Source organism: Myotis yumanensis, unplaced genomic scaffold (assembly GCF_028538775.1).
Source record: "Myotis yumanensis isolate MYYU_CA2020_CCGP unplaced genomic scaffold, mMyoYum1.0.hap1 SCAF_5, whole genome shotgun sequence".
Lineage (NCBI taxonomy): Eukaryota > Metazoa > Chordata > Mammalia > Chiroptera > Vespertilionidae > Myotis > Myotis yumanensis.
Genome location: NW_027223756.1, coordinates 85214847 through 85242471, shown reverse-complemented (window position 1 = coordinate 85242471; position 27625 = coordinate 85214847). Strand labels below are relative to the sequence as shown.

The window sequence follows — 27625 nt, the reverse complement described above, 5'->3', positions numbered from 1 at the left end:
TTGTACTGGGGGTGTCCTCGGTGTACTTTGAGAGAAAGGGCAGGAGGGTTGTGTGTAAAGAGTGGAAGGAGGGCCAGAAACTCTCTCTTATTTGTCCTCAGATGTGGATGAATGCACCTCTGGGCAAAACTCCTGCCACAAATCCGCCCAATGCCACAACACCAAGGGCAGCTATGAGTGCCGCTGCCGCCCTGGCTGGAAGCCGATTCCTGGGTCCCCCAATGGCCCACACAACACCGTCTGTGAAGGTTTGGAGTTCAGATCCCATAAATGGACCTCAAATTCTTTATGTTGCTGGGCCATCTGAAAGGAAGCTGGCATAAGGTGCTTTGGCAGAGATGGGCCAGCACTTTCAGCAATGGTGTGTGCCCGGTGCAGACAGTGAGGAGATGGTGAACTGGGCTGGGCAGGGCTGAGCTTAGATTCTTTTCTAATAAGGGCAGGAGTGCAGTTCTAGGTGCAGGGGTGCCACAGCCCACAGCCTTAGCACGTGGGAGCTGTCAGTGTGGCAGCCTCCATAGTTACAAGTCCATCACAGGTTCTCCCTGAGTCCCTCCGGCCCAACAGTTTAAGGCACATTTAAGGATGACACTGGCACACACACACACACACACACAGAGTCCTGTCCTGTCCACTTTGCAGGGGGGGCTCTGAGCTTATGGTGTTTCTACAGTGGAAAATGTCACAACAACTTTGTATACTGTCGGACTAGGTGGCTTTTCGGCAGGGTTTAGTGGGGTGTCCAGAGTGTAATTTGAGAGAACTGGCATTAGCTTTGCTTGCAGGGAATGCAGGGAGGCCTGACACTCTCTCTGGTTTATCCTCAGATGTGGATGAATGTACCTCGGGACTAAACTCCTGCCACAAATCCACCCAATGCCACAACACTGAGGGCAGCTATGAGTGCCTCTACAGCCCAGGTAGGAAGCCGATTCGTGGGTCCCCCAATGGCCCTAACAACACAGTTAGGGAAGGTTCAGACTTTAGATCCCATAAATGAACATCTTCTTTACATGGCTGAGTCTTCTTAAAGGCAGCTGCCATAAGGTGCTTTGGCAGAGAAGGGGCAGCACCGTCAGCAATGGTGTGTGCCCAGTGCAGGCATATAGGAGAGGGCACCTGGGCCAGGCAGGGCTGAGCTTCGGATTCTGTTCTAATAAGGGCATGAGTACCACACCGAGCACAACGGTGCCACAGCCTCAGCACGTTGCAGCTATCAGTGTGTCAGCCTCCCTGGTTAGAAGAACATCACAGGTCGTCCTACAGTTCATCCTGCCCCACAAGTTGGGGTCCAGCTTTGGGATGACACTGGCGCACGCACACACACACATTTCTGTCCTGTCCACCTTGCTGGGGCGCTCTGAACTTATGGTGCTTTTACAGTGAAAAATGTCACCACAAGTTTGTATACGTAGGACTAGAAGGCTGTTAAGCAGGGTGTAGTGGGGGTGTCCTCTTGTACTTTGAGAGAAGAGGGAGGAGCGTTGTGTGCAGAGAGTGGAGAGAGGGCATGAAAATCTCTCTGATTTGACCTCAGATGTGGATGAATGCACCTCCGGGCAGAACTCCTGCCACAAATCCACCCAATGCCACAACACCGAGGGCAGCTATGAGTGCCGCTGCCGCCCTGGCTGGAAGCCTATTCCTGGGTCCCCCAATGGCCCACACAGCACCGTCTGTGAAGGTTTGGAGTTCAGATCCAATAAAAGAACCACATCTTCTTTACTTGGCTGAGCCACCTGAAAGGAAGCTGCCATAGGACTTTGGAAGAGAAAGGGTTACACTTTCAGCAATGGTGTGTGCCCGGTGCAGGCAGTGAGGAGATGGTGAACTGGGCTGGGCAGGGCTGAGCTTAGATTCTGTTCTAATAAGGGCAGGAGTGCAGCTCTAGGCACAGGGCTGCCGCAGCCCACAGCCTCAGCACTTGGGAGCTGTCAGTGTGGCAGCCTCCCTGGTTACAAGTCCATCACAGGTCCTCCCCCGTCCCTCCTGCCCAACAGGTTAGGGCACATCTTAGGGATGACACTTTCACACCCTCACACAGTCCTACCCTGTCTACCTTGCAGGGGCTCTCTAAGCTTATGGTGCTTCTACAGTGGAAAATGTCACAACTTTGTATGCTGTTGGGATAGGTGGCTTTTCAGCAGGGTTTAGTCGGGTGTCCAGAGTGTAATTTGAGAGAACTGGCAGGAGCTTTGCTTGCAGGGAATGCAGGGTTGGCCTGACACTCTCTCTGGTTTGTCCTCAGATGTGGATGAATGTACCTCGGGGAAAAACTCATGCCACAAATCCACCCAATGCCACAACACCAAGGGAAGCTATGAGTGCCGCTGCAGCCCTGGCTGGAAGCCGATTTCTGGGTCCCCCAATGGCCCACACAACACCGTTTGTGAAGGTCCGGGTTTCAGATCCCATAAATGTACACCTTCTTTACTTGGCTGAGCCATCTGAAAGGAAGCTGCCATAAGAAGCTTTGGCAGTGAAGGGGCAGCACAGTCAGCAATGGTGTGTGCCCAGCGCAGGCAGTGAGGAGAGGGCACCTGTGCTACACAGGGCTGAGCTTCAGAATCTGTTCTAATAAGGGCATGAGCGCAGCTCTGGGCACAGCGATGTCACAGCCCACATCCTCAGCTCGTGGGAACTCTCAGAGTGGCAGCCTCCCTATTTAGAAGTACATTAGAGGTCCTCCCCCAGTCCATCCTCCCCACAGATGGAGGCACAGCTTTGGGATGACACTGGCACACACACACAAACACACACACACACACAGTTCTGCCCTCTCCACCTTGCAGGGGCGTTCTGAGCTTATGGTGCTTCTACAGTGGAAAATGTCACAACAACTTTGTATACTGTAAGGCCTGGTAGATTTAAGCAGGGAGTAGTAGAGGTTTCATCGGTGCAGGTTTTCAGAAGGGGAAGGAAGCTTTATATGCAGGGAGTAGAGGGAGGGCCTGACACTCTCTCTGGTTTGTCCTCAGATGTGGATGAATGTACCTCGGGGCAAAATTCCTGCCACCCATCCACCCAATGCCACAACACCGAGGGCAGCTATGAGTGCCGCTGCAGCCCTGGCTGGAAGTCGGTTCCTGGGTCCCCCAATGGCCCAAACATCACAGTCTGTGAAGGTTTGGAGTTCAGATCCCATAAATCAGTGATTCTCAACCTTCAGGCCTTTTAAATACAATTCCTCATGTTGTGACCCAACCATAAAATTATTTTCGTTGCTACTTCATAACTGTAATGTTGCTACTGTTATGAAGCTTAATGTAAATATTTGATATGCAGGATGGTCTTAGGCAACCCCTGTGAAAGGGTTGTTTGACCGCCAAAGGGGTCGTGACCCACAGGTTGAGAACCGCTGCCATAAATGAACCACATTTATTTAATGGGCTGAGCCATCTTAAAGGTAGCTGCCATAAGGAACTTTGGTAGTGAAGAGGCAGCACTTCCAGCAATGGTGTGTGCCCAGTACAGACAGTGAGGAGAGGGTGAACTGGGCCAGGCAGGGCTGAGCTTCGGATTATGTTTTAATAAGGGCAGCAGGAATACAGCTCTGGGCCCAGCGGTGTCACAGCCCACAGCCTCAGCGCATGGGGAGCTATCAGTGTGGCAGCCTCCCTGATTGGAAGTCCATCACAGGTCCTCCCCCAGTCCATCCTGCCCCACAGTTAGGGGACACAGCTTTGGGATGACACTGGCACACACACACACACATAGCCCTGCCCTGTCCACCTTGCAGGGGTGCTATGAGCTTAATGTCCTTTTAAGGTTGGAAAATGTCACCACAATTTTGAATATGTAGGGCAAGGTGGCTTTCAGGCACGGTTTAGTGGGGTGTCCAGAATGTACTCTGAGAGAAGGGGCAGGAGGGTTTATGTGCAGGGAATGCAGGGAGGACTTGACACTCTCTCTGGGTTGTCCGCAGATGTGGATGAATGTATCTCGGGGCAAAACTCCTGCCACAAATCAGCCCAATGCCACAACACCGAGGGCAGCTACGAGTGCCACTGCAGCCCTGGCTGGAAGCCAATTCCTGGGTCCCCCAATGGCCCAAACAACACCGTCTGTGAAGGTTCGGAGTTCAGATCCCATAAATGAACCACATCTTCTTTACTTTGCTGAGCCACCTGGAAGGCAGGTGCCATAAGGAGCTTTGGCAGAGCAGGGGCAGCACTTTCAGCAACAGTGTGTGCCCAGTGCAGGCAGTGAGGAGAGGGCACCTGGGCCGGGCAGGGCTGAGCTTCAGATTCTGTTCTAATAAGGGCATGAGTGTGGCAACCTCCCTTGTTAGAAGTCCATCTCAGGCCCTCCCATAGTCTATCCTGTCCCACAGTAGGGATCAAGTTTTTGGAATGACATTCAGCCCTGCCCTGGACACCTTGCTGGGGTGCTCTGACTTTATGGAGCTACTACAGTGAAATATGTAACCACAACTTTGTAAATGTCTAGCTAAGTGGGTTTTAGGTAGGGTTTAGCATTGTGTCCTCGGTGTAATTTGAAAGAATGTGCCGGAGTTTGAGATCAGGGAGTGGACAGAGGGCCTGACACTCTCTCTGGTTTGTCCTCAGATGTGGATGAATGTACCTCGGGGCAAAACTCCTGCCACAAATCCACCCGATGCCACAACACCGAGGGCAGCTATGAGTGCCGCTGCAGCCCTGGCTGGAAGGCGATTCCTGGGTCCCCCAATGGTCCAAACAACACCATCTGTGAAGGTTTGGAGTTCAGATCCCATAAAAGAACCACATCTTCGTTACTTGGCTGAGCCATCTGAAAGGAAGCTGCCATAAGGAGCTTTGGCAGAGAAGGGGGCAGCACTTTCAGCAATGGTGTGTGCCCCGTGCAGGCAGTAAGGAGAGGGCACCTGGGCCTGGCAGGGCTGAGCTTAGATTCTGTTCTAATAAGGGCAGGAGTGCAGCTTTAGGTGCAGGGGTGCCACAGCCCACAGCCTCAGCACATGGTAGCTATGAGTATGGCAGCCTTTCTGTTTAGAAGTCCATCACAGATCCTCCCCAGTCAATCCTGCCCCACAGTAGGGGACATAGCTTTGGAATGACACTGGCACACACACAGTCCTGCCCTGTCCACCTTGCAAGGGTGCTCTGAGCTTGTGGTCCTTTTACAGTGGAAAAGGTCACCCAACTTTGTATACTGTCCGGCTAGGTGGCTATTACGCAGGGTGTTGTGGGGGTGATCTCGGTTAACTTTGAGAGAAGGGGTAGAAGGGTTGTGTGCAGGGAGTAGAAGGAGAGCCTGACACTCTCTCTAGTTTGTCCTGAGATGTGAATGAATGTTCCTCGGGACAAAACTCCTGCCACAAATCCACCCAATTCTACAACACTGAGGGCAGCTATGAGTGCCGCTTCAGCCCTGGCTGGAAGCCAATTCCTGGGTCCCCCAATGGTCCAAACAACACCGTCTGTGAAGGTTCAGAGTTCAAATCCCATAAAAGTACCTTCTCTTATTTGTTTTCTTAGGTATCTTAAAGGAAGCTGCCAAAAGGCCCTTTGGCAGTGAAGGGGGCGCACTTTCAGCAATAGTGTGTGCCCAGTGCTTGCAGTGAGGAGAGGGGACCTGGGCTGAGCAGGGCTGAGCTTCAGATTCTGTTCCAATAAGGGCAGGATTGCAGCTCTGGATGAAGTGGTGCCACAGCCCACAGCCCACCACCTCAGCACATGGGAGCTATCAGTGTGGCAGCCTCCCCGGTTAGAAGTCCATCACAGGTCCTCCCACACTGCATCCTACCCTACAGTAGGGGGAACTAGCTTTGGGATGACACTTACACACACACACACAGTCCTGCCCAGTCCGGCCTGCAGGGGCACTCTGAGCTTATGGTGCTTTTACAGTGGAAAACGTCACCACAAGTTTATGTTGGGCTAGGTGGGCTTTAGGCAAGGTTTAGTGGGGTGTCCAGAGTATAATTTCAGAACACTGGCAGGAGCTTTGCATGGAGCGAGTTGAGATATTGCCTGACACTCTGTGGTTTGTCCTCAGATGTGGATGAATGTTCTTCTGGGCAAAACTCCTGCCACAAATCCGCCCAATGCCACAACACCGAGGGCAGCTATGAGTGCCGCTGCAGCCCTGGCTGGAAGCCAATTCCTGGGTCCCCCAATGGCCCACACAACACCATCTGTGAAGGTTTGGAGTTCAGATCCCATAAATGAACCACATCTTCTTTACTTTGCTGAGCCACCTGAAAGGCAGGTGCCATAAGGAGCTTTGGCAGAGAAGGGGCAGCACTTTCTGCAATGGTGTGTGCCCAGTGCAGGCAGTGAGGAGAGGGCACCTGGGTCGGGCAGGGCTGAGCTTCGGAACCTGTTCTAATAAGGGCAGGAGTGCAGCTCTGGGCACAGTGGTGCCACATCCCACAGCCACAGCACATGGGAGCTATCAGTGTGTCAGCATCCCTGGTTAGAAATCCATCACAGGTCCTCCCATACTCTCACACCCCACAGTTGGGGGACACAGCTTTGAGATCACACAAAGCCCTCCCCTGTCACCCTTAGAGACGCTCAGAGCTTATGGGGCTTTTACAGTGTAAAATGTCACCACAACTTTGTATATGTGGGGCTAGGTGGGTTATAGGCAGGATTTAGTGGGGTGTCTTAAGTGTAATTTGAAAAAATGGGTAGAAGCGTTACATGCAGGGAGCAGAGGGAGGGCCTGACACTCTGGTTTCTCCTCAGACGTCGATGAATGTACTTTATGGCAAAACTCCTGCCAGCAATCCACCCAATGCCACAACACCAAGGGTAGCTATGAGTGCCGTTGCAGCCCTGGCTGGAAGCCGGTTCCTGGGTCCACCAGTGGCCCACACAACACTATCTGTGAAGGTTTGGAGTTCAGACCCCATAAATGTACCACACCTTCTTTATGTTGCTGAGTCATCTTAAAGGAAGCTGCCATAAGGCATTTTGGCAGGGAAGGGGCAGCACCATCAGCAATGGTGTGCCCAGTGCAGGCAGTGAGGAGAGGGCACCTGGGCCTGGCAAGGCTGAGCCTCTGAATCTGTTCTAATAAGGGCATGAGTGCAGCTCTGTGCCAGTGGTAACACAGCCCACAGCCCACAGCCTCAGCACGTGGGAGCTTTCAGTGTGGTATCCTTCCTCTTTAGATGTCCATCACAGGTCCTGTAACAGTCCATCCTAGCCACAGGTGAACAGTTTTTGAAAGGTTGGGGGTTGGGCCAGGTCACACAGAACAGACTCAAGGTTTAGTGTAATCAAAATAATATTTATTCATGGCACCTGGGTGCAGGTGGACTGATCTCAAGAAAGAGTCAGTGCTGCATGGAAAGGGGCAGGCTTTTTATGCAGGTGGGGAGAGCTACAGGCCTTGGTGGACACTCATGTCTATACCGCACTACAGGCGGCTTCTGATAACACAATATCGGGGATGGGCCATGGGCAGCTTCTGCTGGTGCATATGTGGAGCGTGCTGCCAGTGGTTGTTTTATGGCCTTGCTCTTTGCCCTTCTGCCAGACGTCCTTCCTCCTAGGGGCTGTGCAAGGGTTATGGTCTCAGAAGTTCCTGTAATATATCCATTCAAAGGGGGCATGTTTCTGCAATGCTTGGGCTTGCCGAATGAATTTTCTTTTGACATTTGTTCAATTGTGTAAGACTCAAGCCTTGTGCTCTCCAGTTAGCTGTTTCAGCTTTGGGATGTTACTTGCACACACACAGTCCTGTGCTGTCCATCTTGCAGGGGCACTCTGAGTTTATGGTGCTTTCACAGTGGAAAATGGCACCACTAGTTTGCATCCTACTGGGCTAGGCTGGTGAGCGGGATGTAGTGGGGTGTCCTCGGTGTGAACTGCTAAAGGATTTGAGAGAAGGAGCAGGAGGGATGTGAGCAAGGATTGGAGGGAGGACCTCACATTCTCTCTGGCTTTGTCCTCAGATGTGAATGAATGTACCTCGAAGAAAAACTCCTGCCACAAATCAACCCAATGCCGCAACACCAGGGGCAGCTATGAGTGCCACTGCAGGTCTGGCTGGAAGCCGATTCCTGGGTCCCCCAATGGCCCACACAACACCGTCTGTGAACAAGGTTCGGAGTTCAGATCCCACATTCCCAAAGACCCACAACTCAAGCTGTCTGATCACATATTCACCAGCAGCCACAGGAACTCAGGACAATGAATGCTGGGGGTGCCCTGCTGGGCCAGGCTTCCATTCTTTGACACTAAATGGAAAAAGATCTGGGGGTCCTGCAGAACAAGCTGGGGTACCAAGGGGAAGGCTCCTGGGGGACCCCAGGCAGTAGCTAATTACTAACTGGGACAAAGGTATCTATTATCTCACAACCTGTACCTCTGTGCGGGGCTGACCTGCTGTGGGTCAGGCCTCTGCACACTTCCCATAACCCCATTGTCTGCCACTCAGGGATGTGCCGTCAGCAGGTGTTATCACCTCCAGCCAAGGCATGGGAGGCAGGGGGATTGGACACAGAAAGTGGGTAGAGCACAGAGAGGAGAGGGCCCCAGATTCCTGAATAAACAAAGGACTACTCAGTATGAAAGTAGGGCCTGACCCTAGATCTTGCCTCCAACACTCTCTCTCCCTCTCTCTCTCTCTCTCTCTCTCTGACACACACACACACACACACACACACACTCACACACCTAATGAAGTGCTGTTCTGTCCCCTGCAGAGATCTTCGCCACCTGGACCCTGCCTCCTGGAATCAAGAGCCAGGTGAGTGACTCCAGCGGGGACCAGAAGGCAAGGTCCCTCCATTCAGCCTACTGTCCACCCATTTCCCCACGCTCCCCCACCGATGCATGAGACATGCTAAGGCCTCATCTCCTCTTTCCCCAGAGTCTCTCCCGCTTCTTTGAAAGAGTCCAGGACCTGCTCAGAAACTTCAAGTCTGCCTCGGCCCAGGACACCATCCAGGTAAGGACAGGACCCTGGGGGAGGCAGGTGGAGGCATCCCATAGAGACCTGAGAAAGCCTTGGTCCAGAAGAAGACCAACCCCAACACAATGACCCCCTGCTGTGAGGCCCCCACTCTCCCAGGGTGGGTGGGAAGAGCAGACCAAGTATTTGTACTCACTCTTAGACCCACTAACACCTTTCCTCTTGTTCTGGCCACTGAACTTGCATTGTCCGTGGTAGTCATGACCAGGGATTGACTTCTGAGTGGCAGATTGCACTAGCAAAGACCCAGGGAATCGCCATTTGGTACCACCTTTATCCCCAAATAGACAGGCTCTGGGGTCTGTTCTCAGAAGCTGAGTGGGCAGGGTTTTCCTGAAGCTTCTCTGGCACAAGATCCACTGGTTCTGTGTCCCCATCCCCCCAGGACATCATACAGGAGGTGGATAATCTGCTGGAGAACCCAGGGGACCTGCTTACTCTGCCTCATTCAGAGCAGCACTGTGTGGCCACTAACCTGCTCACTGGCTGGGAGCACGTCCTGAGAGAGCTGAGCAAGGCCTTGTCCAATGGGACACTGACCTTCAGGACAGCTGCAGGAACAGGCAAGTGACCCCGCCTGCCCCCAGGCTCTGCGCTGCCTGCTCCTCATCTGATTCCTCTTCCCATCGCACTAGAGCTGAGTGATCACACTTGTACTGCTGCAACCTGTTGCAGCAAGGGTTCAGGAATCTGGAGAAGGGGCTGCAACATAAATGGATAAACTAGACAGGAAATATAAATTTGGAAGGCATTGGGGGAGCTAGCTTGAGACATCACCCTCAGGGGAGTGGGTTTTCCCCCACCCCCCAACTCCGGACCCACAGCTTTTTATTCACACATTTTGCCCTTTAGCAAAGCAGATATACATATCAAAGGTAAGGTTTGGTAAACAATAAAGGATGATCAGGTTAGGGGAATTGCCCTCAGCTGTTTGGCAGCAGGTAATAATATGCAGATCTTCAGCCCTGCTGAAGATGTCCATTAGCTTTCTGAATTTCTCATATTTATTATGCTAACTACTGTTCTTAGCCTCCAGCATTGTACCTCCCTGTTATGCTCATAAACATTAAAATATAAGATTAAAAGAAAATGAAAAAAATTATCAATACTACACATTTTCATTGTACTGTAATATAAATTATCAGCAGATGAAATAATTATAATAAATAATTTAAGATAAAATAGAATTGGCTTCAAAAGAAAATGAGTTATTAAATTTGGAAGAATACAATTTAATATTACCTGATATTTAAGTTATTTATTTTATTGTGGTAAATTTCACATAACATAAAATCCACCATTTTAATCAAAGTGTACAATTCAGTGACATTAATACATTCACAGAATTGAACCATCAACTCTATTTTTTTTTTAATATGCTTTTGTTGATTTCAGAGAGAGGGAGCAGGAGAGATAGAAACATCAATGATGAGATAAACCAAAGAACCTATATACTTATATGCATAGCCCATGGACACCGGCAATAGGGTAGTGAAATCTGGGGATAGGGGTACGGGCTTGGAGGAGGGGAGTAAAAGAGGAGAAATGGGAGATATCTGTAATACTATCAATAATAAAAAATATATATTTTTTTAAATAGTGGCTGCCTCCTGCACACCCCCTACTGGGGATTGAGCCCAAAAGCTAGGCATGTGCCCTGATCTGGAATCCAACCATGGGTTGATGCTCAACCAGTGAGCCACACCAGACAGGCCATCACCTCTATTTCTTATAAGTACCACGCGCTAACCGATTGCACCACTGGAGCTCCCATCACCTCTATTTCTAAAGTGTTTTCATCATCCCAGAAATGAACACTGCACCCACTAAGCAGTTACTTCTCATTTCTCCCTCCCCCAGCCTCTGGCAAGCATTTATCTGTTTTCTGTCTCTATGAATTAGCCAATTCTGCACATTTCATATAAATAGAATCATACAATACATGACCTTATAGTAGCTTCCTTCACCTAGCATACTGTTTTCAAGGTTATCCGCATGGTAGCATATATCATATGATTAAATACTATTCCGTTGCATGTATACACCACCTTCTGTTTATCCATTCACCCATTTATGGACATGGCATTGTTGCCACCCTTTGACTACTGTGAATAGAGTTACTATGATATTGGTGTGCAAGTTTCTGTTTGAATAACTGCTTCAGTTCTTTGGGTCCATATGTAGGAGATGAATTGCTGAGTGATATGATAATTATATGTTCAACCTTTAGGAGCCACCAAACTATTTTGCAAAACGGCTGTGTCCCCCAACCCCAACAAAACATCTCACTTCCATTTTGTTTTGGTTTTATTAAAGCCTTTCTATTGTGTCAGGTGACAACTCATTAAGGTTTTGATTTGCATTTCCCTAATGACTACTGATATTTAACATCTTTTCATATGATTGTTCAACATTTGTGTATCTTTTTTTGAGAAATATCTGTTCAAGTCCTTTGCCTATTTTTTAATTGGGCTGTTTGGCTTTTTGTTGTTTAGTTTTAAGTGTTCTTTATATATTTGCTAGTAGACCCTCATGAGACATGTGATTTGTTAATATGTTTTCCCAAACTATAGATTCTTTTCACTTTCTTCATAGTCCTTTTCCTTTAATAAATAGGTGCATTAAGTTTTGGTAAAGCCTGTCTTATTCATTTTTTCTTTTGTTGTTGTATATTTGTGTCATATCTAAGAATTGATTTGCCAAATGCAAGGTCATGAACATTTACTCCTGTTTTCTACTAACTTCTATTTTTATTGTAGTTTTAATGTTTTTATTTATTTTTTTAGAGAGAAAGGAAGGGAGAGAGATAGAAACATCAATGAGAGAGAAACATCATTGATTGGCTGCCTCCTGCACACCCCCACAAGAGACAGAGCCTGAAACCCTGGCATGTGCCCTGTCTGGAAATCAAACAAGACGGGCAGGGGGAGCGGAGAAAACAGGGGGATTTGGGGCACCTCTTGGTTCCTGGGTAGATGTTCAATCACTGAAATACATGTGCTGGGCCTAACAGTTTTATTTTTAGCTCTTAAATGTATGTCTTTGACCAATTTTGACCCAATTTTGTATATTGTATGAGGTGTGGTGCATCTTCCTTTTTTCACTTGTGCAGAGCCATATGCCCCAGCACCATTTACTGGAAAGATTATTCTTTCCCTCATTGAAGGGTCTGTTGAAAATCAGTTGACCATAAATAAATGGGTTTATTTCTGGACTCTCAATTTTATTTTGAGGGCTTATATATCTACTGATATGGCAGTACTATATTGCTCTGATTACTGTACACTAGTAATAAATTTTGAAATCAGAAAGTGTGAGTCCTCCAACTTTGCTTTTCATTTACAATATTGTTTGGGTATTGGGGCCTCTTGCAATACCGTATGAATTTTAAAACGAGCTTTTCTATTTTTGCAAAAAATATATATTCTTTTGAAATATTGTTAGTATTGCATTGAATCTGTTGATCACTTTTGGAAATCTTGCCAAGTTTAAAATATTAAGCCTTCCAATTCATAATCACAGGATTCCTTTACATTTATTTAGGGTTTTTAAATTTCTTTAGCAATATTTTATAGTTTTCAGTGGACAAGTCTTGAGCCTTCTAGGATAATTTTTTAAAAAATTTTGTTGAAGATTTTTGCATTTATGTTCATAAGAGTTAATGGTCTATAGTTTTGTTTTCTTTTGATATCTTTTTCAAGTTTGGTTTTTAGAGTAATTGTGGCCTCATAAAATTATTCAGTGTTCCTTTTCATTCTATTTTTTAGGAGTGTACAAGAATTTGTGTTAACTCTTCCTTTAATAGTTAGTCGAATTCAGGTCTGAACTTTCATTTAGAAAGTTTTAATTAGAGATTTGATCTCCTTGCTTGTGACAGGTCTGTTCACACTCTAGTTCTTCAGTTACTTTTATAGTTCATGGGTCTGTAGGAATTTGTTTATTTCATCAGGTTATATAATTTGTCGTTTCTCTGATAATCCTTTGATAATTCAGGTTGGTATATATCATTATTATGTATACAAAATATGTGTATTATTATAACATATATATGGCATTATTTGGTATATCTATAATAATGTTACAGATAACATTTGGTATATAGTGTAACAAAATACATATAAAAGATATCTATACATAAAAATGATATTATAGCTACAACTTCTGGCACAGTTACTAATCTAACTCCCTTATGTAACTCCCACAACTCATAGAACTGTCCCTGGAGGTGAAGAAGCAAGGAGACAAGAATGTCACCCTGAGCATTAATCAGGCAAAGATGCTGGTGAACTGGGATGTGGTGCAGGACTCAGGTGGCTCAGGTAATGACTGAGGTGGACAGAAGGTCAATGAGGCTTCAAGTGGAACAAGACACCCAAGGATGTGACAAACAGAAAATTAGATATTAAAAGGAAGTGTAGGCTGTGGTGGGTCAAAGGAGAGAATGCATCCCAGAAGGAAGGGGGCCTTTGGGACAACCCAAGATGTCAAACTTGTCCTTGTCCTATAGGCCCTGCTGTTGTGGGCCTTGTCTCCTCTCCAGGGATGGGCAAGTTGCTGGTTGGGGCCCCCCTGGTCCTGGAAACTGAGGAGCAGTCAGTTCTGCATGAGACACACAAGGGCCTGCTGCAGGAAGTCTCCCCCGTCCTGCTCTCAGATGTCATATCCGCCTTTGTGAGCAACAAGGACACTCAGAACCTCAGCTCCCCAGTCACCTTTGTCTTCAAGCATGTGAGTGCTGATGAAACAGGGCTGTAGGAGTGGAAGAGGCCTAAGTCCTGGACACAGTCTTGGGGTTCAGGGGCTCTCCCATGGGTGCATCATCTCCCCAGGGAAGGCCATCACAAGCAGGATTTGGGTCAGCATTTCTGAGCACCAGAAACACCAGCTCACACCTTGCTCTGTTCCTACAGTCAGTGACCACAGGGCCAAGGCAGAAGGTGTTCTGTGTCTTCTGGGAGCCTGGCCAGAATGGAAGTGGTCATTGGTCCACCAAAGGCTGCTGGATGGTGGGCACCGCTTGCCAATGCAGCCACCTCAGCAGCTTTGCCGTCCTCATGGCCCACTATGATGTGCAGGTGAGAGCCTTGAGAAGGGACTTTGTTCGGTGTCTATTGCTAGGTAATAAGTTCCCATGCAAGTTGCACCTAAAATAACATAATTTATTATTCTGAAATTTATGTGAGTCAATAAATAAACATGGTGCACCTGGGTTGTCCAGTCAGGGTCATACACAAGCATCTCATCTGAGGATTGCTGTCCTCCATTTTCTTTATCATATTCACATTCCTGTTTTTCTCTCTGTCCTTCCCTCTTTCTCTTTCTCACATATTTACACTAAAATTAATTTTTTTAAGTTCTCCTTATGGAGTTAAGATGATTTGAAAAATCAGGCAGGAAAAATTTTAATCTTTAGAAAATAGTCAGGAGCCCAAGCCAGTTTTGTTCAGTGGATGGAGCATCAGCATGCGGACTGAACAGTCCCAGGTTTGATTCTGGTCAAGGACACATGCCCGGGTTATGGGCTCAATCCCTGGTAGGGGGTATACAGGAGGCAGCTGATCAATGATTCTCTCTCATCGTTGATGTTTCTATCTTTCTCTTTCTCTCCCTTCCTCTCAGATCAATAAAAATATATTTTAAAAAACAAATAAAACATTAGGCTGGAAATATTAATTTTAAGCGACCACCATCATCAGTACTTTTCCTTTTTTAACCAAGGATCTAAATCTGTAAGGAACAGGTGTTGCAGGGATGAAGTGAGTAAGTCCAAGGTGGGGAGCTGATCCCTGGACATCAAGTCTCTGGATGCAGACTGTGTCACACAGTATCACTTCATGGGGATGGAGGATGGTGCTCAACACAAAGCCATGTGCTTCTGTGACTGTCTCATGATAACCTATAAGCATAGTCATGAAGGAAAATCAACCCTATGGTTTCCAGGGCTTGGTCCTGAATGAGGACTCTCTTATCCCTCAGTGTTTACAGGATATGAATGAATCAGTCCAGAACCCCCTAGAATTCTAACAGTGTCCATAAACATCACAAATTTACCTGGCTCCTCCACTCCGAATTTTGTTGAACCCTCCCCAAACTTAAAATGGTAGAAGGGTCATTAACCCAGATTAGGAGAGTGTGACTGCTTTCTCCTCTTTGCTGGGTCCCAGGAGGAGGATCCCGCCCTGGCTGTGATCACCTACGTGGGGCTGAGCCTCTCTCTGCTGTGCCTCCTCCTGGCGGCCCTCACCTTCCTGCTGTGCAAAGCCATCCAGAACACCAGCACCTCATTCCACCTGCAGCTCTCACTCTGCCTCTTCCTGGCCCACCTGCTCTTCCTCACGGCCATCGACAGAACTGAGCCTAAGGTACCGACACTGTCCCAAAGGAAGCATGCCCTGACCATGGAATGAGGAGTACACTTGCATTGGACACCTTAATAAAATGACTTTGGGTTTGGGAAAGGTTAGTGGGGTAAGTAGCCAATTTCCCATTGACTGACCCAACAAGAAATCACACCTTCTTTTGACAATTCCTTCATATACAGCAGAGTTCTCCCAAATGCCAAGGTATAGGAGAGGTCCTGGGGCCATGCTCCACCCTGACAATCCCACCTGGTGACTCACTCCTCCCCAGGTGCTGTGCGCCATCATCGCGGGTGCCTTACACTATCTCTACCTGGCCTCCTTCACCTGGATGCTGCTGGAGGGCCTGCACCTCTTTCTCACCACACGCAACCTGACAGTGGTCAACTACTCCAATGTGAGCAGGTTCATGAAGAAGTTCATGCTCCCTGTGGGCTACGGTGTCCCAGCTGTGATTGTGGCCATTTCTGCAGCATCCAGGCCTCACCTTTATGGAACACCTGCTCGGTAAGGGCAAATTCCCGTTTCTTTTTCTTCTTCCCCAGGAGCATGGCTTTGTGAAACCAACATAGCATTCTGATTATGACAGATCATATGAATAGAGACAATAAGTGCTGATGGTTAGGGCATCTTTCTGATGGCTATCCTATATAATAAAAAGCTAATATGCAAATCAACCAAATGGCAGGATGACCGGTTGCTATGATGCGCACTGACCCCCAGGGGGCAGATGCTCAGTGCAGTAGCTGCCCTCTGGTGGTCAATACCCTCCTCCTGACCTCTCCCACCTCCATGGCAGCGCTAAGGACCCCTCAGGGGATGTCCAACTGACAGCTTAGGGGAGTGGTCCTAAACTGGCATTCGGACATCCCCCGAGGGGTCCTGGACTTCGAGAAGGCACCGGCCAGGCTGAGTGACACCCGTCAGTGCACAAATGTCATCCACTGGGCCTCTAGTTTATAATAACTAAGAAGAATATCTCTAAAACGCTCCTTAAAATAACAAAGGTGTCATGAAAAAAGGTGCTTAGGATATCATTATAAACAATTTAACCTACCTCTTTATCCAAATAGTACAAGTTGTCCCTAATTTATGTTTGGAAAAATAGAGCTGATTTAAATAATCTAAACTATAGATTGTAACATAGTTGAGATTAACATGGTGCTTACTCTATGCCAGGCACTTTTTAAAATAATTATTTCAGAGAGAAAGGAAGAGGGAGAGAGAGTAACATCAATGATGAGAGAGAAACATTAATCATTGATAGGCTGCCTCCTGCACGCTCTACACTTGGAATTGAGCCCACAAACCGGGAATCGAACTGTGACCTCCTGACTGGGAATCAAACCATGAACTCCTGGTTTATAGGCCGACGCTCAACCACTGAGCCACGCAAGCTGGACTGTGCCAGGCACTTTTCTATCTCTTTTTAAAAAATATGTTCCTGTTGATTTTTAGAGCCAGAGGAAGGGAAAAGAGAGAGTAGAAACATGGATGGGCTGCCTCCTGTGTGCCCCCTACTGGGAATGGAGCCCACAACCCAGGCATGTGTCCTGACTGGGAATCAAACCAGCGACCTCTCAGTGCATGGGATGATGTTCAATCCACTGAGCCATACCAGCCAGGCTGTGCCAGTCACTTTTCTAACCATTTTTATATTAGTTAACACAATTCGTCTTCACACCAATACTGTGAACTAGACACTGTGATTTGACCCATTTTACAGATAAGTCAATAGAGGCACCGAGTTTAAATAAATGCCCAAAGGGGGACAGCTAGTAAGTAGCAGAGCTGGGATTCAAATCAAGGGAGTCATTCTCCAGAGCTTGCACTCTTTTATTGTCAGCTTTTTACACTAAGTTTAATGTTTTCACTTCTTTTTGAAATACATTTTACGTACCTCTAAAGAGTTCTCATAATAATTACAGAGTGGTATAGCTATCACCACAATCAAATTTCACAATGATTTCAAATCCCAAAAGAAAACCTCATGCCCTAGCTGGTTTGATTTAATGGACAGAGTGGTGGCCCTCGGACTGAAGGGTCTCAGATTGGATTCCAGTCAAGGGCATGTACCTCAGTTGCAGGTTTGATCCCTGGTCAGCCCCGTTTGGGACCCAGTTAGTTGGCATGCTTTCAGGAGGCAACCAACCAATGTGTCTCTCTCACATCAATGTTTCTCTCTCTCTGTCTTTCCCCTTATCTTCTACTCTCTCTAAACATCAATGGAAAAATATCTTCGGATGAAGTTTAACAACAACAACAAAAAGCAAGAAATCTTGTACACAATATCATGCAGTCCTCCTTCCTGTTACCACTGACATATCACTGACAGTCCACATACCTCAACCCCTGACAACCACTAATCCATGGATCTGCCTATCCTGGATGATCCCATAAATGAAATCATAAATGCTGTGTTTTGTGACTGGATTCTTAGCATGATGTGTTCAAGGTTCATCACGTTGTAGCAAGTATCATGACCTGTGGGCTACGGAGTCCCGTTTGTGATTGAGGCCATTTCTGCAGCTTCCAGCCTCGCCCGGAATTGTTGTTGCTGGTATTGTTGTTTTGTAAATAATATTCCATTATATAGATATATCACATTTTTTATCCATCCAACAGATGACAAACATTTTTATTTTTTCCATTTTTTACTACTATGAAAAATGCTGCTATAAACATACATGCAAAAATTAAAATGTTTTAATTAGATTGATTGAGGTGACATTGGTTAATAACATTATATATGTTGTAAGTGTACAGTTCTATAATACATAATCTGTAAACATAATTTGCATTGTATGCTTACCATCCAAAGTCAAATATCCTTCCATCAACCTATATTTTCCCCTTTACCCTTTACTACCTCCTCCCACCCCTCTTTCCCTCTGGTAACCACCATACTACTGTCTGTGTCTATGATTTTTTGTTTGTTTGCTTGTCTTGTTTGTTCATTTCTTGCTTTCAGTTTTGTATCTTACATATGAATGAAATCATAGGATTCTTGATTTTTTTTTTTCTGTCTAAAGTGTATCGCTTAGCATGATAGTCTCAAGATCCATCTATGTTGTCACAAAGACAGAACTTCATGTTTCCTTATCCCGGAGTAGTATTCCATTGTATATAATAAGTAAATCTCCTTTATCCAACCATCTATCAAAGGACACTTGGGTTGTTTCCATGTCTTGACCACCATGAATAATGCTGCAATGAACATAGTCATGCACATAACTTTGTGAACAAATATTTTAAAAATTTTTGGATAGATATCCAAAGGCAACCCACTGAATGGGAGAAGGTATTTGCAAACAACACTTCTGAAAAGGGGTTAATATCTAAAATATATAAAGAACTCATACAATTCAACAACAATCCAAATAAAAAATGGGGACCAGAATAGACCTTTCTCCCAAGAAGACATACAAATGAGGGGGTTGAGCCCTGGCTGGTTGGGCTCAGTGGATAGAGTGATAGCCCAAGGACTGAAGTGTCCCAGGTTCAATTCAGTTCAAGGGCTCCTACCTTGGTGGCAGATTCTCAGGCCTTGGTTGCGGGTTCATGCAGGAGGCAACCAATCAATGTGGCCCTTTCACATTGATGTTTCTCTCTGTCTCTCTGCCTCTCCCACTCCTTTCCACTCTCTCTAAAAATCAATGGGAAAATATCCTTGAGGTGTGGATTAACAACAACAAAAATACAAATATGTATTTTTTAAAAATGAGGAGGTTGGAGAAAGAAAGAGAGAGAGGGAGAATGAGAGATCAATTTTTTGTTCCATTTATTAATGTATTTATTGGTTGAATCTTGTATATGCCCTGATCTGGATTGACCCGCAAACCTGGTGCATTGGAACCGTATGCCAACCAACTGAGCCACCCAGCCAGGGCCTTAGACAAGTTCTTGTTGACACCACCTGAAATCACACCCTTAGGGCAGTTAGCAAAGTTATTGAAAGGCATTTGCTATTATTTTGGCAATGCCTTAGGGGCAGGCTGTTTTGTCTCTCACTGAGATGAGCTTTCAGTGGAATAAAATATACACCAAATTTGGAGAATACAGGGTTCCTGGAGAACTACAGGGTCAAAAAAAAAATACTGACTGTGCTCTGGGGATAATGATGATGCTCTCAAAGAAGCTCCAAAAATGTCAGATCTCCCTGCTGTCTGCAATGCTATCAGCTTCTGGCAGCCTCACCACTAAGCTGGGGAGAGAAGGAGTGAAAAGAGTTCAGAGTTGAAACACCACAGAGTCCTTCCTCACCAATCTTACCCAGCTTCGGTAGTTTCTCTCGGAGAGACTATTTCAGTTCGTTCTGAGGCTTTGGGTAGCTGTCAGAGTTTTGAAATGACTGGTCTTAGTTGTTTTGCTTATGCATTTGTTGTTTTTAGAAGGAGAGCAAGTCTGCACACTTACATTCAGGAAGTCAGTCTCGCAGAAGCTGCACTCTTACCCACAACATGCTGCTCAAACTTACGTGCGCCTGCATCAGCTCAACTCTAGAGAGATTCCTTCCTGGACACATCAGTTCTTTCCGGCTTACATTTTTCTCAGTGTGTATTTCAATGTCCTACTACACTCTCCATTGACCTGAGATGTCCTCTGTACTGGCGTAGGCAAAAGAAGGTTTATAATTATTGGTATGGAAAATAATACAATAATTAATAAATAATTGAACCAAGAATAAACTGTTTCACATACACACAACTGTAAGCCTACTTTTGCCCACCCCTGTTCTTACACTCATGTGGATCAAAAGTAAATTCTGGCACAGTAAAACCTTAAGAAATAGACTTAACTAAGCCCTTTACACTACAGTTACAAACCTATAATCACAGGAGAACTTCTGTTTAGCACTGTTGTTAAAATTAGGTGGAACAACTCAATAACAAAAGACAATCCAATTTAAAAATGGACAAAAGAAAAAGAGGACCGGTGTGACTCAGTGGTGGAGGGTAGACCTGGGAACCAGGAGGTCCTCAGTTTGATTCCCAGATCAGGACACATGCCCGGATTGCAGGCTCGATTCCCAGTGTGGGGCTGATCAATGATTCTCTCTCATCAAGGATGTTTCTATATTTCTCTCCCTCTCCTTTCATCTCTGAAATCAATTTTTAAAAAATTTAAGATTTAGCCCTAATTGGTTTGGCTCAGTGGATAAAGCGTCGGATTGTGGACTGAAGGGTCCAAGGTTCGATTCTGGTCAAGGGCATGTACCTTGGTTGCGGGCACATCCCCAGTTGGGGGTGTGCAGGAAGCAGCTGATCGATGTTTCTCTCTCATCGATGTTTCTAACTCTCTATCCCTCTCCCTTCCTCTCTGTAGAAAAGCAATAAATATATATATATATATTTTTTTTTTTAAATTAAGATTTAAATAAATAATAAATAAATAAATAAATAAATGAAAATGGACAGAAGATTTGAATAGACATTTCTTCCAAGATATGTAAATGAACAGTGAGTGTATGAAAAGTTGCTCAACATCATCAGTCATTACGAAAATGAAAATCAAAAACATCAAAATGAGATGTCACATCACAGCGATTAGGTTAAAGTGTTAAAATAAAAAAACAGCCCTAGTTGGTTTGGCTCAGTGGATAGAGCATTGGCCTGCGGACCAAAGGGTCCTGGGTCAATTCACATCAAGGGCACGTGCCCTGGTTACAGACTCCTTCCAGGCACTGGTCTGGAGCGCCTGCAGGAGGCAACCACTCGAAGTGTTTGTCTCACATCGATGTTTCTCTCTGTCTTTCCCTCTCTCTTCCACTTTCCCTAAAAAAATCAATGGGAAAATATCCTCGGGTGAGTAATAACAACAAAAATAAGAAGAAGAATTTTAAAAAATATTATTCAGCCATAAAAACTTGCTGCAACATGGATGAACCTTGATTGAAAACATGCTGGGTGACAGAATCCAGTCATATAATACCATGTATTGTACGATTCCATTTATGTCCAAAATAAGCAAATCCATAGAGACAGAAAGTAGATTAATGATGCTGTGGGGCTATGGGCGGTAGGGTGCCTGGAAGCAGGAATGAGGAGTGACTGCTAGTATGAATGAGTTTCTTTTAGAGGAGTTGGAAATGTTCTAAAGTTAGGTTGTGGTGATGATCGCACAACACTATGAATTTTTTGAAATATATTTTTATTGATTTCAGAGAGGAAGGGAGAGGTAGAGGGAGATAGAAACATCAGTGATGAGAGAGAATCATTGATTGGCTGCCTCTTGCATGCCCCCTACTGGGGATTGAGCCTGCAACTAGAGCATGTGCCCTTGACCAGAATCAAACCCAGGACCTTTCAGTCCGCAGGCCGATGCTCTATCCACTGAGCCAAACAAGCTAGGGCAACTCTATGAATATTTTAAAGGTCACTGAACTGTACAGTTTAAATGGGTAAATGTTATGGTATGTAAGCTACCTCTCAAAAAAGTCATAATTTAAAAAACTCAGCCCTAGCTGCTTTGGCTCAGTGGATAGAGTGTTAGCTTCCCATTTCTGTTTTGTTGTTGCAGTGTGCCTCATTGTGTGTCTGTGAGATGTGTGGGATTGAAGACCATGTGTACTTTCTTCACGACAGTATCTTCAGAGGCAACCACAGAGCATATCACAGAAGAGACACTATGTTTGTTAATGAATGAATTAATGAATGAATTTGCATAATTATTCTACATTTCTAAGGACCAATGCATTTTTAATTTTCTCTCTTTCTTAGCTGCTGGCTCCAACCAGAAAAGGGATTTATATGGGGCTTCCTTGGACCAGTCTGCGCCATCCTCTTTGTGAGTGATGACATCAGAGCATCCTTAACGCTCAGCTGAGGGTCATTAGACTTATAAGGAGGCGGGAGAATGACATGAGCAAGAATGTCCCTGTGTTGTCTTGGGTTTGCTTTGGTTTTCTAAGACTCCTCCGAAAACTAAAACCTCTAACACTGTTACTAAATATGAAAACTACTTAATTGTGGAATTTCTGTTGGACGGGCTAGACTAGAGATAACAAACTAAAATGTTATTCACTAAACCTTGTGTATTTTCCTGAAGGTCAATCTAGCTTTCTTTCTGATGACCCTCTGGATTTTAAAAAGCAAACTCTCTTCACTCAACAGTGATGTGTCCACCCTCAAGAACACAAGGTAAAATGGAGAAGAGGGTGACAACCCCACAGACATGTGTGGTCCCAAGAGCAAATCCATGTGCCTCAGCAGCCCTGGCGTCCCTTCTCGGGGTCTTCTGAGGGAACCCAGAGTAAAGAGATGCAGCTGACCTCCAATGGCAGCCAGCTTGGATTCAGTGGTGGGCTGTTGACTTCCCGGCCACAGTGTTCTGTCTCTAATCTCCTTGTAACTCCGTCAGCAACAGGAGGAATAGGCATTGGTTGATAAACATTCTTTGGCCTTTTGTCAGCAGTCCTACAGCAAAAGTACAACGAACCTGTGTTCACTTAGAAAAATCTGTGACTCCTCCCACAACCCAGTCTACACTTCCATACCCACTCTCAGTCAGGCTCCTTCTCACCCCTCTCCAGTATCCCTTCTACATTTTGCATGTCATTATTCCGCTGTATTAGTCATTAGAATAGCCTGTGACCTTTATGAAAATAGAAATCTTGCCTCTGTAACTTTTAATGCCCAGGTTCTAGCACACAGCCTGATGCACAGAACATACTCGGTAATGTTGGTTAGATAAAATTAGGCATCAACATGGAGCATTATCGAATTTTTTTTTGAACTTACATTATGAACTGTCACAACCCTACTCAATTCAATCCAAATGCCGTCCTGGACCCAAGTAGCATTTCTATTGTGGAGAATCATTGACAGTAAAGGTCAAAGCTGATCACAAGTCTGTCTGTGAACTCATCACCCACAGGGGAAGGCAGGAGCATTCACTGGGTGGAGATGAGAATGGCCTTGATCCTGTTGCTCTGGGTGCATATGGGCCTCTCTTCTCCTCCTACCAAGGATGCTGACATTTAAAGCGATAGCTCAGCTCTTCATCTTGGGCTGCACGTGGTGTCTGGGAATCCTGCAGGTGGGCCCAGCTGCTCACGCCATGGCCTATCTCTTCACCATCATCAACAGCCTGCAGGGCGTCTTCATCTTCCTGGTGTACTGTCTCCTCAGCCAGCAGGTACCACTGTCCACCTCCCACCCAGGACTCTTTCCATTCACACTCCTCTCAGTGAGCTGACTCAGGGCATGCTTTGCCTCTGCAGGTCCGGGAGCAATACAGGAAATGGTGGAAGGGTGTCAGGAAAATCAAAGCAGAGTCTGAGCAATACACCGTCTCCACCGGACTCCTGTCGGATGCCCGTAAACACAGTGTGGTAAGGCCATGCATTGTTCCCAGAGCACTTCACTAACTGATAGAGTACCTCATGCCCAACACACTGGATAACCTGGGTATATAGCAGGTGATGCCCTAGGATGGCTCCCACTGAATTTACTCTTTGATTCCTTAACCATTCGCAATGGTATCACCTAGAAAATATATATATTTTGCTGTTACTCCTGAGGATCAGTGTTCATCTTGACTTTTACACATTAGCACTCTTATTGAACAACTGCACTGTGCCATGCATGGTTAGCTACATAAGCAAGAATCAATGATCTGAATCATGGATGCCCGTTGCACTCAGACCCACATTATCTTACCCTTTATCTACCTCTATCTCGTAGTCACTCAGCACCACACAACAAAAAAGCAAAAATGGATTAAATGATGTACATGTTTAAGTAATAAATGGAAATAAGTGCTAGCTAGCAATTTAGACTTAAGGAGGCTGCTTGATATGTTCAGCACCCTCCATCCACTGGAAAACCAGGAAGAAAAAGCCATCATTGCATGAGATAATTCATGGCAATAATTACTAAGAACCACCAGTGGTTTAGATTTACCAAGTACTTTTTAAAAAAAATTTTAGACATGGAAAGTTCTTTTACTTACAGTTTGTCACCTCTTCTTCCATCTTCCATTAAACCCCTTGCGTCTTCTTTCCCATTTAAAGGAGCCTACTCTGCCTGCCTACTGTGGCTCAGTGGTTGAGTATTGACCGATGCACCAAGAGGTCCCTGGTTCAATTCCTGGTCAGGGCACATGCTGGGGTCCAGCCCCAGCGGGTCCAGGGGTTCCCAAAGGTGTGGACGGAGTCGGCGAAGAATGTTTTACACAGAGACAGCGTTCAGAACTCTCTAGCTTTCCTCAGTCTCCGTGGATCTTCCCTGTGCCTGGCTGAGGCCACAGAGAAAAGATCCCAAGGCAAGCTGAGCCTTTATTTTATAGTGAGCGGTAAACAAGGTAGTGGTTTCCATAGTTACACAGTAAGTTACACTGTTGTAAGTTTCACTTGTTTTTGTTCTTGTAAGTTTCACTTGTTTTTGTTCTTGTTGCACTTCCCTCAGCCCATTAGCTTCCCGAGTAAGATCTAGGGAGCTTTATACAAGGTCAAGCCTAATTATGCTAAGAGGACTGTGCTCTCTAAGCTGGGAATTGTTTATGACTTTGCCCACAGGTCAGTCCGAGGCTTAACCCTATATCAGTTCCCCACATCTCACCCTTTTTTTATTTTTTAAGCTACTATAATGAGAGTTTTTAAGCTACCATAGTGACAGTAAAACTTAAGCATCAAGAACAAAACTCTGGCTATTAAAACAATAACAAAACAATGCCAATGCAAAACCCAAAACGTTTTAAAACTTATGCATAACATTTCAAAAACAAAAAATGTTTTAAGTCCCAATTTCAACGTCCAACAGTTCTGAGTCCAAGTTTCAATGTCCGACAGTTCCTTATGTGTACATGTCAGCAATGATATTTCAGTTCTGGATGGTGGACAAATGGTGGCAATGCAGGTCCGACCCTCTCTGGTTTGATCCTGGGCAACCTGCAGCGACACACAGCTGCTGACTGCTAGCATGGCAAAGTGTCGTCAGCGTCCTCCATCTCTGGATTGTTTTTCCTTTTGTCTCCATGGCTGGAGCATTCCTGGTAATTCCTCTCTGTTGCAGGAATCCACATGGTCTTGAAGTTGTTTTCTGAAAATATACAAACATATTCTCGACCGAAGGTTAATAAAGGGATTTTTACTTGGGGTCCTTTTTATATTTGCCCAAATGATTTTCCTTTGGCTTATTTTGATACCATGTGTGTTTTCCTGTGTGTCTCACTGTTAGCATTATAAAAAAATTTTTTCTAGATGTAATGTAGTTACAGGATATTTTTCCTTACATGGTATTTTTCCACATGGTATTTTTCCACTATCCCCCCTTTTTTGATTTAATTATGAGGAGGATTTTGGAAAATTTTTGTAATGCAGTCTAGATAACTTTAAATTTTAATTTTTTGCACAAAAATATGACTGTTTTAGGTTCATTGCATGTTAAGCAATTTTTCTATGAAATGAAAATTTTGGTTAATACTTCTTGAGCCAATTTTAATTAATCTGAAAACTTGACCGCTATTTTACTGTCAAATTTAATATTCTAACAACAATCTTAGTTTACACTGTAAATATTAATGGAAAGGATTATTTTTCATCCTTGAGAAAGCCCTGAGCATTCCTGGTGTTAGGCTGGATGTAGATATAGGGTAGCTGTTGTCAGCCAAGTCTCTGTTGTCTGGTACTGATCTCAGCTGGGCCAAGTCTCTTTCTGTTACCTGGGTCCCGATCTGGGCTGGACGTGGGAAGCGCAGCAGCCATGGGGGCAGGAGACCTCCCTCCGAAGGGGCGAGTGTTCAAGCCCCTGCATAGTTGGGGGGGTGAGGATCTGTGCTCCACCTCTGTTGACCCCCAAGTTCTCTTCTGCCGGCCCCTCTGTGACTGTGCCTGTCTTAGGTTGTTCCTCCCCGAGGAATCTTACCCGTCTTTGACTAACCAGCCATCCTCCGGGGCCAAGCAGGGTGATGTGAGGTTCAGTTCTGTCTCCTTGGTAGCCTATGCCCCTGTGGCCTCCACGCCCAGCAACTGCCTTGGCCAGGCAACTGCCTTGGGATTCCCTCGCCAGCTGGCGGGGCCCCGGCATCGCACATATCTTGGGGAACCCAGGTTTCTTCTCCAGGGAGGGCCCAACTCATGCCATTGGGCGAGAGACAGATCCACGGCACCAGCCACCATGAGGCTCCAACCTCAGCATGAACAGAGCTCAGGCAACAGCTGTAGGCAATTGGATTGTGAGAAGAGGGACCCTCTTGACAAAAAGGGCAAGAGAGGTCAATATAGAATGCTCAAGTGCCTTCCCAGGGGGCCTTCCACACAGTGGAAGGGATTAAATCCTTTAATGTCCTTATTAAATTTCTGCCAGACATTCAAAGAATTAGTTTGTAAGCTTGTTTGGGATAAATGTACAATAATGACACTGTAGAACAATATCATGTAAGGATATTCTTTGCTCTAGGCCATGGCAATTCAATTTTAAACTGGCTGTCAATTTCTTTTTGTATGGACAAGCTCTTAGCTACATTTTCCTTGACCTGTTGTATGAAATGAGAGGTCTGAACAGTCTGTACCATAGATGAAACACAATGCCCACAGAAGTAAGTAACATTACGAGGGCAAAGATTCCTGCAATTAACATTCCAAGAAATCTTTTTTGTCTTTTAGATTTTTTACTAGATCATGCAAAAGTTCGTAGGTTTGATGAGATTTCCATGGTTCAGTTAAGTTAGTGGGAACCCAAGCAAAAGCTGGTTGTTTTAAAATCATGAGGGAGTTCTTTTGAACAGAATTGACACAATGGGATAATGTACAATCTGTGCATGACACCTCATACAGATGGCTTGTAACATTAAGATGCATCTGAATGGGGCCTGATAGGAGCACAAACGGATCAAACACACAGGCAGTAGCAAACACTGTCTTATTGAGAGTTCCTCGTAAAGCAAAAATTGAACTATTTGAGCTATAATTTCTGTATAGGTGCAAGTGCAGCAGCTAATTTCCACTGCATACTTTGTTGTAATTGAGGCCCAACAAATTCTCCTCCATGAGATGGAGTGATTTTCTTCAACATATAGATAGGATGCATTCCCTTTCCATTTAAGGGTGCGGTTGTTACTATACAGAGAACCATAAGGGCTCCAGTCTATAAAGAAAAAAATTATTAAGTTTGCTGGTGGTAGGATAATTACTATAACAGTCTTGCCAATTAACTTCTTCCTCAGTGGGATTCCATACATAAGACCATTTACGTAAAGGCTTAGTGTGTGTGGGGGGGTGCCTTACCATACTTATATTTTCTGCACCTTTCCCTGGAACAAGTAGAGATAATACATGTACTTGAGCCGTTTCTTCCCCGTTCTTTGGGGTCCAGGCTGGCCAAAAACCTCTCTTTTTA

At 45.5% G+C, this 27625-nt stretch overlaps 1 protein-coding gene across 1 annotated transcript in view; it reads left to right on the top strand.

Annotated features, from left to right (window-relative positions):
* The window catches only part of LOC139011465 (adhesion G protein-coupled receptor E2-like), a 78146-nt gene that overhangs the window by 29504 nt on the left and 21017 nt on the right, over positions 1 to 27625 (top strand). Inside the window, exons 6-22 of the mRNA XM_070416999.1 lie at positions 102 to 248; positions 1538 to 1684; positions 4569 to 4715; positions 5998 to 6144; positions 7907 to 8056; positions 8660 to 8703; positions 8827 to 8904; positions 9314 to 9491; positions 13140 to 13247; positions 13436 to 13656; positions 13839 to 14003; positions 15093 to 15290; positions 15559 to 15794; positions 22007 to 22073; positions 22335 to 22426; positions 23255 to 23423; positions 23509 to 23619. Coding sequence (XP_070273100.1) covers positions 102 to 248; positions 1538 to 1684; positions 4569 to 4715; positions 5998 to 6144; positions 7907 to 8056; positions 8660 to 8703; positions 8827 to 8904; positions 9314 to 9491; positions 13140 to 13247; positions 13436 to 13656; positions 13839 to 14003; positions 15093 to 15290; positions 15559 to 15794; positions 22007 to 22073; positions 22335 to 22426; positions 23255 to 23423; positions 23509 to 23619 — 2405 coding nt within the window. The remainder of the gene's footprint in view (positions 1 to 101; positions 249 to 1537; positions 1685 to 4568; positions 4716 to 5997; positions 6145 to 7906; positions 8057 to 8659; positions 8704 to 8826; positions 8905 to 9313; positions 9492 to 13139; positions 13248 to 13435; positions 13657 to 13838; positions 14004 to 15092; positions 15291 to 15558; positions 15795 to 22006; positions 22074 to 22334; positions 22427 to 23254; positions 23424 to 23508; positions 23620 to 27625) is intronic.